A 15,342-nucleotide genomic window follows, 5' to 3' on the forward strand; every position below is an offset into this window, starting at 1 on the left:
TCTTCCAGCCTGGAGCCTGACGGCTACTGTTTCATTTAATCCTCAGATAGTCCTGCAGCTGGGGCTTAGAGTGGTTGGGGGACTGACCCGAGGTCACACAGTTCAGTAAGGCCCGATTCAAGGTCAGCCTCTGCCTCTTCTGCCGTTGCCCACTGCTGTCTCCTCATCACCAATGGGCCAGGCATCCCAAGTTTAAGTGTTTGCAAAGGCGAACGTCCACGAATCTCATGATGTGCTGTGCTTGCCTTGCAGACCCTGAGCCGGTGGCCTCCTTCCACTGTGAAGCAGTCCCCAAGAAGGCCACCTTGGTCTTTAGGTGGGCCTGCCCTTTAGGCACCAACACGGGCTTTGAGCTGGAGATCAGCCACGGATACTGGAAAAATACAACGATCCTGGGGGGCTGCTCCTCGAAGAATGGCTCTGAGTTCAGAACGGAAGTCACACATTTGAATTTTTCTACGTTGTACGACGTCAGCATCGCTACCTGGTCCTGTAACAAGAAGGCACCGCCCGCCCAAAACACCTGCCTCTCTGGCATCACAGGTGGGCTCCCTGGAGGGCAGGGTAGCCTGCAGGTCATTTGATCACTCCTGGAAAACTGACCCAGAGGCTCTGCCAAGTGTAGCCTAGAAACCTCTTTCTAAACAAATTTATCCAAAATATTTGTTTTTGTTGGGTTTTGTTAACCCAGTTCTGTAGAAATCTAGGCTATATAGTCGATAGAAACTATAGTGAGTGAGTGAAGGTCGCTCAGTCATGTTCGACTCTTTGCGACCCCATGGACTATACAGTCCATGGAATTCTCCAGGCCAGAATACTGGAATGGGTAGCCTTTCCCTTCTCCAGGGGATCTTCCCAAACCAGACATCAAACCCAGGTCTCCCACATTATGGCGGATTATTTACCAGCCTAACCACAAAGGAAGCATAGAAACTGTATAATCTATAGAAATTTAGTGAGTGAGAATCATCTTTTACATTCCAAAAGTTGCCTTTGTTTTATGCGACAATTTGTTGCCACATATTCTTTGAAGTGGTAAGTTCTTCTACTGCATTAAAACAAAGCATTTTTATAGAAATGTTCAAATAGACATGAAAGCAGAGGACAGTGTAATGGGACCCACATACCATCATCACTCAGGTGACCATTTGTGGGCATTTGAGCAATCTTGTTTCATTTATATCCTCCCCACTCTTATTGGATTTCTCTGAGACCAGTCCTGGTTATTCTATAATTTTATTTGTATGTTTTCCACATGTATTGATGCAAGAGAGGGATTCCTTTTCCCTTTCTTTCAAACATAACTATTTTACTATTCAGTTCAGTTGCTCAGTTGTGTCTGGCTCTTTGCTACCCCATGGACTGCAGCACGCCAGGCCCCCTGTTCATCACCAACTCCCAGAGTTTACCCAAACTCATGTCCATTGAGTCAGGGATGCCATCCAACCATTTCATCCTCTGTCATCCCCTTCTCTTCCTGCCCTCAATCTTTCCCAGCATCAGGGTCTTTTCAAATGAGTCAGTTCTTTGCATCAGGTGGCCAAAGTATTGGAGTTTCAGCCTCAGCATCAGTGCTTCCAATGAAGATTCAGGACTAATTTCCTTTAGGATGGACTGGTTGGATCTCCTTGCTCTCCAAGGGACTCTCAAGAGTCTCCAACACCACAGTTCAAAACCATCAATTCTTTGGCATTCCTATTACCATTACATTAAAAAATTTAATGATCCGTTTTTTTGGCCATGCTGCACAACTTGTGGAATCTCAGTTCCCTGACCAGGATATGAACCCAGGTTATGGCAGTGAAAGCGCTAAATCCTCACCACTAGGTCACCAGGGACCTCCCAACAATCTTTTTTTTTTTTTTTAAACTATTATCAGATACTCAGTCAAGATTCACATTTCGCTAGAATCTGGGTCAACAAATTCCCCAGCTGTTTTGGGATCATTCACAAGAGATTCCTCCTAGGGAATGTTCTCATGTTGTTGTTGAGTTGCTCAGTGGTGTCTGCCTCTGTTGCAACCCCCTGGGCCGTAGTGCTCCAGGCTCCTCTGTCCATGGGATTTCGCAGGCACGGATACTGGAGTGGGTTGTCATTTCCTTCTCCAGGGGATCGTCCCAATGCAGGCAGGCAGGGCCCCTTGAGTGTAGGACTGAGAAAGGCACTGAGAAGGAAGGAATTTCCAGGCTGGGAGGTGGGTATGCTGTCTTGGGGCCGGGAGCTGAGGACCCCTTGCTGGCCGGCTGGAAGGCAAAGAGCTGTGGGCGGTGTGGGAGCGGGTGTCACGGTGTCTGATGAGGCAGCTGACGCCAAGACGCCAGGACAGCGCCTCCAAGTGGCCACCACTGTCATTTTCTTGCGAGATTGCTGGAGGATGCTTCAGAGCTGTGCCTTCCAATAGGAAACCATATGAGCCTCTTGTATAATAAAAAATTTTCTAGGCACCACATTAAGAAACTAAAAACAGTAGCTGAAATGAAGTTTTTTTTTTTTTTTTCCTGCTCTATGTGGCATATGGGATCTTATTTCCCTGACCAGGGGTTGAACCGCTGCATAGGAAGTGTGGACCACTGGACTGCCAGGGAAGGCCCCAAAATGAGTTTTGATCACATTTTATTTAACCCAGTATATTAAAAATGTTATCATTTCAGCATTTAGCTTCATTTAATTTGTATAAAGTAAGTTATTAATGGGGCTTCCCTGGTTAGCTCAACTGGTAAAGAAGCTACCTGCAATGCAGGAGACCTGGGTTCGATCCCTGGGTTGGGAAAGATACCCTGGAGGAGGGCATGGAAACCCAGTCTAGTATTCTTGCCTGGAGAATCCCCATGGACAGAAGAGCCTGGTGGGCAACAGTCCATGGGGTCGCAGAGTCGGACACGACTGAGCAACTAACCACACACACACACACACACACCCACACACAAGTTATTAATGAGATGCTCTACATCCAAAGTTGAACTAGTTACTTCTCAGAGTGGTTTATTGTTGTTTAGTCGCTCAGTCACGTCTGACTCTTGCGACCCCGTGGACGGTAGCCCACCAGACTCTTCTGTCCATGGGATTTCCCCGGCAAGAATACTGGAGAGGGTTGCCGTTTCAGTGGCTGCCATATTGGGCAGCATATGTTTGGAGAATTGGGTTGTGAGCTTTGTCTTTTTGGAGTTCACTTTTCTGAGTCTCCCTTGATTATAATAGCAAAGACACTCACACTATATGTGGGAGACAGACTTAGGTAGAGAGTGTGTATGAGAGGGGTCATTTTTAATTCAGCTTTTCTTTCCTTTTGTGTCAGTTCAGAGAGTGGCTTTATGAGCTTAGCTCGGGACGCTGAGGCACGAGATTTTGAAGGCCACTCTCAGAATGTTTCCGTGTGGGCTTTTCTGATTTCCAGGAAGCGGGTCGGCTGGGTTTCTCTAGCGGAGTTTTAAACCATCCCTAGCGAACAATGAGGACTGGTGTTACAGAGCAGTCAGGTCTCAGGAGGAAGCGTCTTCTCTCCACGTCGTCTTTGCTTCCCTCTGGGAACCTGCTCCGTCACTGTTCTCAGCTGCCCGACCAGTCCGGGGCCCAAGTCCGGCTCCCAGGTCCCCACCTGGACATTCCACCTACACAGTCTCTGTCCCACTCTCTTCCTTCTGGCCGTCCTTCTCAGGATAAGCAACCTGGCCTTTCTGGGTCAGGAAGGACTGGTGGAAAATAGGAAAGACACATTGCCTTCTAGAAACGAGGTTGCCAGGAGGCCCCCTTGGGAATGTGGCTGGACCCACTGAAGGGGTCCTTGTCAGCTAGGCAGGCTCCCCGAGGACCCACCATCTCTGTCCCCACCAGCTCCCTTCCTCGCCCTTTGCTTCTGGATTTGCTTTGCGAGAGCCCAACACGCAGCGCCCAGAACCGGGGGAGAACTTGAGGGGGTACGATAGCAAATCCTCTCCTTAATAATTTTGTCCCTTCTTTGGTTTTAAATGTTGAGTGATCGTGTTTTGTGTTGTCCTGTTTCAGACCCCCCTCTTCCAGATGGGTCCCCTAATATCACATCTGTCAGTCACAATTCGGTGAAGGTCAAGTTCAGCGGGTTCGAAGCCAGCCATGGACCTATCCAAGCCTACGCGCTGGTTCTCACCACTGTGGATGGTAAGGAGGGGTCCTTATGGGTTCTGTAGCCGGTGGGTGATGGGGTGACCAGGCGCCACTTCCATGCCCACCGAGGCACGTTAGTGAGACAGATGCACGTCGGGTTTGACACTGCGGCCCACACGCTGGCACTCACCCGGGGATGGGTGGGTGTAATTCTGATGAGCTCAGTCAGAAGCTGACAGACTTTCTGTAAAGGGCCAGACGGCAAACCGTTTTAAACCTCACAGGCTCTGCAGTCTCCTTCTCAGCTGTTCAACTTTGCGGTTGTAGCGTGAAAGAAACCATATAAAATACAGAAAGAGCGAGAGTGACTATTCCAGAATTTACCAAAAATGGGTGGCTGCTGGATGTGGCCCTTGGACTTGACTTGCTTACCTCTAATTTAGGCTTTTCATCTCTTTTACAACACATGGCCTTTTAGGTGGCAGATTAGTAGTTTTAACCAATTTTGTCTCTTGCACACGTGCATACACACATGCACATACATGCGTGCACACACACACACACACCCCCCCCCCCCAAATGATCCTCAAAGGGTGACTTTTTCTTGGAAGAAAACAAAAAAATTTGCATTTGCAGTGGGAACTGGCAAAGAGCATCGCCATAGCTGAGAGAGGAGGTGGATTAAATGCTGCCTTTCCTTAAAGGGCTCTATTACATTGCTTGGAAGTAAGAAGGGAAAGCTTCGAGGATGGGTGGGTGGGTCTGGGTGCTTTGTTCAAGGCTTGGCTTAAAGGTCTGAGTTTTGAAACTCCCCCAAGGGCCCAGTGGTTAGGACTCTGAGCTTTCAAGGCCATGTGCCTGGGTTTTCAATCCCAGTTTGGGAAGTAATCTCCTGCAAGTTACATGACTTGGCCAGAAAACAGAACAGTGACAGGCTTGGCTTTTTGGTGATTCTTTAACTGTGAACAATGCAGTGCTGTCCCTGCCCAGGCTTGCAGCCTATGATTCTGTCCTCATCTCCCCGAGGAAGACGGAGATCAAACCCACTGTCAGGGCAGTGGGCATCCGGGAAGACAAGGGATTCGCTGGTGTCGTCAACCTGTGGCTTAATTTCAAAAAGAGACGTTGAGATCTCACTCTCTTTCTGTCTTTTGTTTTGAGTCTGTTTCAAACACCTAGTCATTTTGCTGTGAAGGTTTTCAGCAAATCCCAAGCTCAGATCTTTGCTGAATAGGGGAGGTGATGTTGCATACTGACCAGCCTGACCAGGACCAGCCTGGGATGGGTGAGGTCACACAGCCTCCCCGTCAGATGGTCTGGGTTAGAAATACAACTCCACCACCTTTGGGCCCAGGTCTTTTTAGCATTCTGTGCCTTCTTTTCCCCATCTGTACAGTGGGGACAGTCAGCCTGTGCAGTGAGATTATTGTGGGGATTAAATGAGTAAGTGAAGCTCTTAGAACTTAATAGAAGGAGAACCTGGCAGAGAGAGCATCTGTGAGAGACGGCAGGGGTCACCACCATCACCCCGTGTCAAGGTCATCACTTAGAAATGCAGGAGACACAATAAACCTCTGCGATCACTTTCTTTCTCTTTAAAAAAAGATTTGTACAGTTTTTAAAGGTTACACTCCGTTTACAGTTATTTCAAAATATTGGGTACATCCTCTGTGTCGTATAAGACAACCTCGAGCCTGTGTTACACCAGTGGTTTGCACCTCCCCGTCCCCCACCCCACGTGCGATCCCTTTCTCACTTTCTTACGCCTTTCCGTCTGTGTGCCTTTCTTAGCTGTTCCATCGGCAGATATTTTGAGATACACATATGATGACTTCAAAAGGGGGGCCTCGGATACCTATGTGACATACCTCATAACGACAGGGGAAAAGAGACGTGCCCAGGGCTTGTCTGAAGTCTTGAAATACGAAGTCGACGTTGGCAACGAGTCCATCACACACGGCTACTACAACGGGAAGCTGGAGCCCCTGGGCTCCTATCGGTAATGTTTGTGGTTCGTGCGCCGGGCCTGTGGGTGCAGAGCTCTCTGGGCCTGGGACGTCAGGACTCAGTCACCTCTTTTTCCCTTGTCACCCCACAGGGCTTGTGTGGCTGGCTTCACCAGTATTGCCTTCATGTCTCGCAGCAAGGAGCTCATCGACGGGAACGAGAGCTACGTGTCCTTCAGTCCCTGTTCAGAGGCCGTCTTCCTGCCCCAGGACCCAGGTAGAGGCGCAAGGGTGCTGTGAGCAGTTCACTGAGGCTTTGCTTCGGCAGCCACAGAAGGACGCACGTCTGCACCCCTCCCTGGGTCCCCAGGAGGCTTGGGAAGCCTGCTCTCTCCTCTCCGGAGCTGACATGTCACTTGGCCCTCAGGACCCCGCTCAGCTTCCTCTTCTGGGGTCCCCAAGCCCCCGCCCACCACGCCCCTTCTCCCAAGGCTAGTTGCACTTCCCGTCTGCACGCCAGTGTAGTGGTTTGTGTGCCCACGTGCCAGACACACGTGCCACTTTCAGTGCATGGAACTCTTGGATATTAAGATCAGAAGGAGCCCTGGAAATCATCTTGTCCGATGCTCATTTTATTTTTTACAAATTTTATTGAAGCATAGTTGATGTAGTTGATATAGTTGATGTACAACGTTATATTAGTCTCAGGAGCATGGCAAAGTGATTCAGACACACACACACACACACACACATATGTATATTCTTTTATATGTTCTTTTCCTTTATGGTTTATCTCAGGATATTGAATACAGTTCCCTTGTTGTTTATCCACCCACACATAATAGTTTGCCTCTGCTAATCCCACACTCTCAGTCCTCTCCTCCGCCGACCTGCCGTCCCCTTGGAAACCACAAGCCTGTTCTCTGTATCTGTGCAATTCCCGCTTTAGGAATGAGGTAGTTAAGGCCCAGAGGGGGGCAGTGACTGGCCCCGGGTTGCACAGTACCTTTAGGGGCAGGCCTGACATTCTGGGCTTGGACTCCTTGTCAAGTGCTCCTATCCTTTATTACACAGAGTGAAGTGATTTAGGAGCTTCAAGGACTCCAGGGGGCAGGGTGCATCCCCTCCGCTCAGGCCAGAGGCCGACTGACCAGCCAGTTGGCTATTTGTCTGGTCTCCATACTTGGCAGTTGTTGGCTTCAGGAGAGAAGCCCAGCAGCCAAGTTCAGGGACCCCCAGGCCGCCCCGGCAAGCACACGGGCGTTCTGTCACCGGGGCCTGTGGCTGTGAGTGTCAGAGAGTCGGATCGGCGTGTCCGCGCGTCCGGGAGGTTCCAACCTGCGGCCGCTCCGCCACATGGAGGGGGTGGGGTGGGGTGAGGGCAACCTGAAGGTCACCGGTAGCTCAGCTGCCTCCGTTTGCAGGTCGGGAGGAGCAGCGCCTTTCCCAGAGCACCGTTCGCGGTGCAGGGGGCCAGGACTGCTCCCAGACGCCTGGGCCAGTTCGTGTCCAGAGCTGTCTACCTGTCCTCTGTCATACACACGCACACACACACTCCAGACACACACACACACAGACACACACACACTCTAGACACACACACACACACAGTCCAGACACACACACACACGGACACACACATGGACACACACACACACACACGGACACACACAGACACACACATGGACACACACAGTCCAGACACACACACACGGACACACACACACACTCCAGACATACACACACACGGACACACACACGGACACGGACACACACATGGACACACACATACTCCAGACATACACACACGCACACACGGACACACACACACACACGGACACACACTCCAGACACACACACACGAACATGGACACACACACACGGACACACATACTCCAGACACACACATGGACACAGACACACACACACATGGACACACACAGACACACACACATGGACACACAACACGGACACGGACACACACACGTACACACACACACTCCAGGCACACACATGGACACAGACACACACACGGACACACACACAGACATACAACACGGACACAGACACAGACACACACACACGGACACACACATACTCTAGACACACACACACACAGTCCAGACACACACACACATGGACACACACACACGGACACACACATGGACACACACACACACACACACACCCACACTCCAGACACACGGACACACACACAGACACACACATGGACACACACAGTCCAGACACACACACACGGACACACACTCCAGACATACACACACGCGGACACACACACACGGACACGGACACACACATGGACACACACATACTCCAGACATACACACACGCACACACGGACACACACACACACATGGACACACACTCCAGACACACACACACGGACATGGACACACACACACATGGACACACATACTCCAGACACACACATGGACACAGACAGACACACACATGGACACACACAGACACACACACACGGACACACAACACGGACACGGACACACACACACTCCAGACACACACATGGACACAGACACACACACGGACACACACACAGACATACAACACGGACACAGACACACACACACTCCAGACACACACATGGACACAGACACACACACACACGGACACACACAGACACACATACACTCCAGACACACACACACACACACGGACACACACAGACACACATATACTCCAGACACACACACACACACACGGACACACACACACACGGACACACACAGACACACACACGGACACACACACTCTAGAGACACACACAGACACGGACACACACAGACACACACACAGACACGGACACACACACACTCCAGACACACACACACACAGACACGGACACACACACACTCCAGACACACACACACACACACACACGGACATGCACACAGACACACACACACGAACACACACACAGACACAGACACACACATGGACACACACACACACCCCAGACAGAGATACACATACACCACACACACACACAGACACACACATTTTATGTTCAGAGCTATTTACCTGTCCTCTTCCACACACACTCCACACACACACGCAGAGACACACACCACACACACGGACACACACACACTCCAGACACAGACACACAGACACACCGCACACAGACACACACACACCACACACACACAGACACACACACCACACACACACGCAGAGACACACACACACAGACCACACACAGGTATACAGACACACACCACACACACACAGACACACATGGACACACACACAGACACACACACAGACATACCGCACACAGACACACACACCACACACACGGACACACACACACTCCAGACACACACACACACACGGACACACACACACTCCAGACACACACACACGGACACACACACAGACACACACACACATGGACACACACACAGACACACACGGACACACACACACTCTAGAGACACACACACAGACACGGACACACACACACATGGATACACACAGACACACACACGGACACACACACACTCTAGAGACACACACACAGACACGGACACACACGGACACACACACACAGGCGCACACAGACACACCCCAGACACAGATACACATATACCATACACACACAGACACACACATTTTATGTTTAGAGCTATTTATCTGTCCTCTGCCACACACACACTCCACACACACACAGACACACACACACCACACACACACACACGCAGAGACACACACCACACATACCACACACACACACAGACACACACACAGATACACAGACAGACACACAGACATACCGCACACAGACACACACACCACACACACAGACACACACACCACACACACGGACACACTACACACACACACGCACATAGACACAGACATAGACATACACCACACACAGACACACACACATAGACACACACCCAGGCGCACACACCACACACCACACACACAGACACACACACACATTTTATGTCCAGAGCTGTCCTCTGCCACACACACCCCCCCTGCCCCCCTCCCACACACACGCAGGCTCCGTCTGTCTGTCTGTGAGCACCTCGTGATGTGCCTCCCGTGTGGACTTTCCCCAGGTGTCATCTGTGGAGCAGTGTTTGGCTGTATCTTTGGTGCCTTGGTTATCGTGGCCGTGGGAGGCTTCATCTTCTGGAGGAAGAAAAGGTGACTGCTGCTTATGCTAATAATAATACCCTGCATGTATTTTTAATTAATTGAGCGAGAGACTGAGTAAACACAGTGCGGTATGTTCACGCCCCAGATTTCCTCCTGGCCCACAGCTTCTGATGGTTGTTTTCTCCACCACGTTGCGCTCCTGGGTTGATAGGCAGGGCCTGTGTGCCAGCTTTTTGCATTAGATTCTATTTTTTTTTTTTGAGGGAGGGGTCAAAAACAGCTTTATCGTTTCTTGTTAAAGTAAACTTATACATACTTATGACAAAAAAAACCAACAATAAAAAACAAAGACAAGAAATAGTCCATACTTACACCATGGAAAACTACTCTTAACATGGATGTGATTCCAAATTCACATAAATACACACACCCACACCTACAAACAGAATCCTATTATACGTGTTATTTTCTGGCTTGCTTTTCTTCATAAGACACTGTGGATAGCTTCGGATCTTCAGTTTAAGTGGCTATCGAGTGTTCAGCTGTATGGAAATTATTCAACCAATTTTCTGGCATTTTTGTGTCTTCCTTATTTGCCACTGTTACTTATCCTTGTGTGTAAATTTGGGCACAATCATAGTTATTCCTTTAGGCCAAATTCCAAGCTGGGTGGTTGCGGGGTCAGGGGGTGCGCATGTTTTTAATTTTAATACATACTGCGACATGGCCTTCCAGAAAGTTTTATCATTTTTTAAAATACCAGTATGGGGTTTAGTCAGCAATATAGGAGAGTGCCAGGTCCCCCCCCACCCACCACCGCCACCCCGGTCCCTTGCCAACACTGGATATGTTTTCTGGTTTACTACATTAACTTTTTCAGAAAACCTTACTCAAAAAACAAAACAAAAATCAGAGTACGAAATATTGAGCTTGACTATATAATAGGCTGCTGCTGCTGATTTGTATTTACTCAGAGAAATTCCTACAAGTTGCTTGAGTAGGATCCTTTGATACTTTTAGATGGTATAAAAGCGAATAACTTCACAGGTTTAGACCATTAAGCTTTAGTATTTGTGAACAGGATCTGATGTGCTCTATGAACTAAAGGCCCAGGGAAGAAGCGTCTTGTAGATACACAAAGGGAGCAAAACATAGTATTAAGCCATTTTGATCTAATGGGTCTTTTTTTCTTTCAAAATAGGAAAGATGCAAAGAACAATGACGTGAACTTTTCTCAAATTAAGTAAGTCTCCAGATTTATGAGCCTTAAGACATTTAATCCCTCAGTCTGTTCAGTGACTATTTTGAGATTTTTTTTTTTTGATGGGAACCGCTGCCATTTTCCCAGATTGACACTTTTGGACCTGATCATCCAGAAGTTCTTATTAGCCTTGTTATCCTGCAAGGACCCTATGTTTACTTGGCTCCTGAAGCTGACCTCCTTGCCGTGGTCTACCATGCCGAGTAGAACTTGCCATATTCTACGAATAAATATGTACTTTGTGATTAAAAGCATGGTTATTCAAGGTCTAGGAGGAGAGAACTTGCTTACAGTCATGAAGCCACTCAGTTATATAACGGGGTCTAGAAGTCAGATTTCCTGACTCACATTTCAGTGTTTTGTGAATTACATTTCAGTGAACCTCCCCCAACCACCCCCTGCCCTTATACTATAGGTTTTCTTCTTTGGGGAAAATCTCTGGAGTTATGGTTGAGTCATTTTTTTTTTCTAATTGTCTTTTTTTTTTTTTCCTTTGCTTTTCTGCGATGAAGACCTAAAAAGTGAGTACACGTTTTGCTTTTTGAAAAATAACTTGCATTTTTCTATCTTGAGTGTGAACTTGATTGAATGCAACCAATCCTGATACGTTGTTTTGTTTTCCTAGATCCAAGTTAATCAAAGTGGAGAATTTTGAGGCCTACTTCAAGAAACAGCAAGCTGACTCCAACTGTGGGTTTGCAGAAGAATATGAAGTATGTGGTTGTTAAATATTGTAGTTTTATTTGCTTTATGTTTTCCCTGAAAGTTGGAAAACTGCCTGTTTCTGTTTTATGGTGAAGCTTTGGGTTAGAGGTAGCCCTCTTCGATGGAAGAGAGAAGTTTTTTTTTTTTTTTTTTGGCCATGCTGCATGGCATACAGGACCTTAGTTCCTCAATCAGGGATGAACCCACGCCGCCTGCAGTGGAAGCGCCAGAGTCTTAACCAGCGGACTGCCGGGGAAGTCCCCTGCCTCCATCTTTACGTGTCTCCCTTATGTATCTCCATCTATGTCTTTTCTCCTCTTATAAAGGTATCAGGGACTTCCCTGGTGGTCCAGTGGCTAGGACTAGGCGCTCCAGGTGCAGGCGGCCCAGGTTCAATCCCTGGTCAGGGAAGTGGGTCCCACATGCTGCAACTAGGAGTTTATATGCCACAACTAAAGATTCTGCATGCTGCAAATAAAAAAAGACCCTGCGTGCTGCAACTAAGACCTGGAACAACCAAATAAATAAATAAAAAAAGACATCAGTGATACTGGAGTTAAGGGCCCTGCCCCCTGCAGTATGACCTCATCTTATCTTGTTTACATCCACAAAAGCTGTAATTCCCAGTCAGGTTGTGTTCACAGGTACCAGGGCTTAGAACTTCTATGTCTTTTTGGGGGTGCAGTGGTACCCATAACATCTCTGCATTCCCACTTGATCCTGCTATACCCTTTGGGCAGTATAAATACTATCTGGACACGGAGTGAATGAACAATTCTCATGGTCTGCTTTCAGGATCTGAAGCTTGTTGGAATTAATCTACCTAAATATGCAGCTGAGCTGGTTGACAACAGGGGAAAGAATCGCTATAACAACGTTCTGCCCTGTAAGTTGTTTTTCCCACACCTTCCCCTTTTTTTTTCCCATCATGGATATCACATGTCTAAGAGCAGGGGGCAGAGGAACCTGGATACTAACCAGCCACTCCCACAGCCATTCATCAGTCACCTGTGTGCACTCAGCACTGTGTTTAAGTGTAAGCCATTGGATTCAGCCTTGCAATAGCTTACGGAATAGGTAGTAAGATATTTGTTCTGCAAAAAAAAAAAAAAAAAGAAGAGGCACAGTGTGGCTAAATGATTTGTCCGAAGTCACACTGAGAGTCATGGTGGGACCAGACTTGGACTGGATCTGGCAGTTTCCTGCAGGGAAAAGGCCAGAGTCCGTGCTTTGAGCCCCTTTATTCCAACATAAATACAGTTCTGGAACCAAAGGGGAGCCAGTGGAGGGCAAGTGGGGAGTAACGCTTTCTGCTTATCCAGATATGTCTCTGGTTGGCTGAGTACACTCCATGGCTGGATGTAAATTATATTTGGATTCATTCCTGTTTTTGAGGATTGACAGGGACAATACCACATTGAGTTTACACTGTGAGTTTGTTTCTGTTTTGTAAACAAGTTCATTTGTGTCATAGTTGAGATTCCACACACACCACTTATAGTAGTCTTAGACACTGAGTTTATTCTTGCATTTGGGACTATCTTTTTAGAACAACTTGTTAATGAGAATAGGGAAGGCATGAAAGGCTTAACTTTCTGCCCTGAGGATCTACCCTGCCGTAGTGGAAAGGGCACTGGATTTGAATTCTGGCTGCCACTTACCAGATGAAAGAGCTTGGAAAAATCACCTTACCTCTCCGACCCTCAGTTTTCTTATCTGTAAAATGGGCACAGAAGCTCGTAGGATGGTTATGAGGGATAAATAACTGCAGAGGGCCTTCCTTGGGTTGTGGCATACATCCAAGGGTGGAGGTAGTTGGTTTCATCTGGAAGGTGGTCTGGAGTGGTTCAGAGCTTGGGCACCCGTGCCAGACTGCCCAGGTTTGAACCCAAGCAGTGCCACTTACTAGCTCTGCCCAGGGGATTGTGCAACTTCTATGTGCCACGGTCATATCTGGTGACAGCGGGAATGCAGTAAGGCCGTGGATCTAAAACACTGGGGCATGCGGTGTCAAGGTGTGACGGAGCCCCTGCGTTCCCATTTTGCGCTCGTTTCTCTGTTCTGAGATGAAATATTCTATTCCGTATCCTAACGTGGAACTCCTCTCTTTGAATGTCACAGATGACACTTCCCGTGTCAAACTTTCAGTTCAGACCCATTCGACTGATGACTACATCAACGCCAACTACTTGCCTGTGAGTGGGGAGCAGGGCTTGGCGTGCTGGCTGGCTGGAGGAGGTCCTCGGGCCTCCTCTTCTGTCTCTTTGAGATTGACTCTGTGCTGCTTTCCATTTTCTAGGGCTACCATTCCAAAGAAGATTTTATTGCCACGCAAGGACCTTTACCCAACACTCTGAAAGATTTTTGGCGTATGGTTTGGGAGAAGAATGTCTATGCTATTGTCATGCTGACCAAATGTGTTGAACAGGGAAGGGTATGTAATTTTTATTTTTTATTATTATTCCGTCCAGTTCATTCATTCATAGTTATTGTGGTGGAGGGTATTTTAAAACCTATTTTAAAAAAAGACATTCCCCCAAGCATTAGCACTTCTATTCTTAGAAATGTGCTTTTTGTCTTTTTCTCCTCTAAAAGTTTTTTAAAAATGCTAAAAAAAAAAAAAATCTATGTTATTGTTACCTTCTTTATGGACAGAAGAATGTTCTCTATACATTAAGTCACTGCTGCTGGAGTTAATAGACATCAAAATTTGGGTTAGTGCAGCATAAGAACTTCATGTGACTCCATCCTTCACCAGATCCATGTTAATACATTTTCTGGTCGTGCCCCACGGCATGTGGCATCTTAGTTCCCCGACTAGGGATTGAACCCACTCCCCCTGCATTGAAAGCACAGGGACCACTGGACCACAGGGAAGTCCCCATCAGCTCTGTGAATGGGTGCAAGCCTGTCTTGTCCCCAAGCAACCAGCTGTACCTGTGAGATGACCAACTTGAGTGACTCAGTGATTTTCCCATCCAAGTACTAACCAGGCCCGACCCTGCTTAACTTCCGAGATCAGACGAGATCTGGCACGTTCAGGGTGGTGTGGCCGTAGACAACTCAGTGATTTTCAAACTGAGTTTTTAGCATCGGAACCCTTTCTTTATGCAGAATTTCCAACTTATCCCGCAATAAGTCTCAGCAGTTCCTTTTCCCCTGTGATGGCCTGGAATCCCCCCATTAAAGATAAGATTT

General features: G+C 47.9%; 1 protein-coding gene across 1 annotated transcript in view; it reads left to right on the forward strand.

Moving 5' to 3' along the window:
• The window catches only part of PTPRJ (protein tyrosine phosphatase receptor type J), a 168,677-nt gene that overhangs the window by 141,986 nt on the left and 11,349 nt on the right, over positions 1-15,342 (forward strand). Inside the window, exons 11-21 of the mRNA XM_043481151.1 lie at positions 253-543; positions 4,003-4,134; positions 5,872-6,079; positions 6,179-6,303; positions 10,139-10,226; positions 11,380-11,421; positions 11,952-11,960; positions 12,065-12,152; positions 12,940-13,030; positions 14,266-14,339; positions 14,444-14,578. Coding sequence (XP_043337086.1) covers positions 253-543; positions 4,003-4,134; positions 5,872-6,079; positions 6,179-6,303; positions 10,139-10,226; positions 11,380-11,421; positions 11,952-11,960; positions 12,065-12,152; positions 12,940-13,030; positions 14,266-14,339; positions 14,444-14,578 — 1,283 coding nt within the window. The remainder of the gene's footprint in view (positions 1-252; positions 544-4,002; positions 4,135-5,871; positions 6,080-6,178; positions 6,304-10,138; positions 10,227-11,379; positions 11,422-11,951; positions 11,961-12,064; positions 12,153-12,939; positions 13,031-14,265; positions 14,340-14,443; positions 14,579-15,342) is intronic.

This window comes from Cervus canadensis, chromosome 11 (genome assembly GCF_019320065.1).
Source record: "Cervus canadensis isolate Bull #8, Minnesota chromosome 11, ASM1932006v1, whole genome shotgun sequence".
In the NCBI taxonomy this organism is placed as follows: Eukaryota; Metazoa; Chordata; class Mammalia; order Artiodactyla; family Cervidae; genus Cervus; species Cervus canadensis.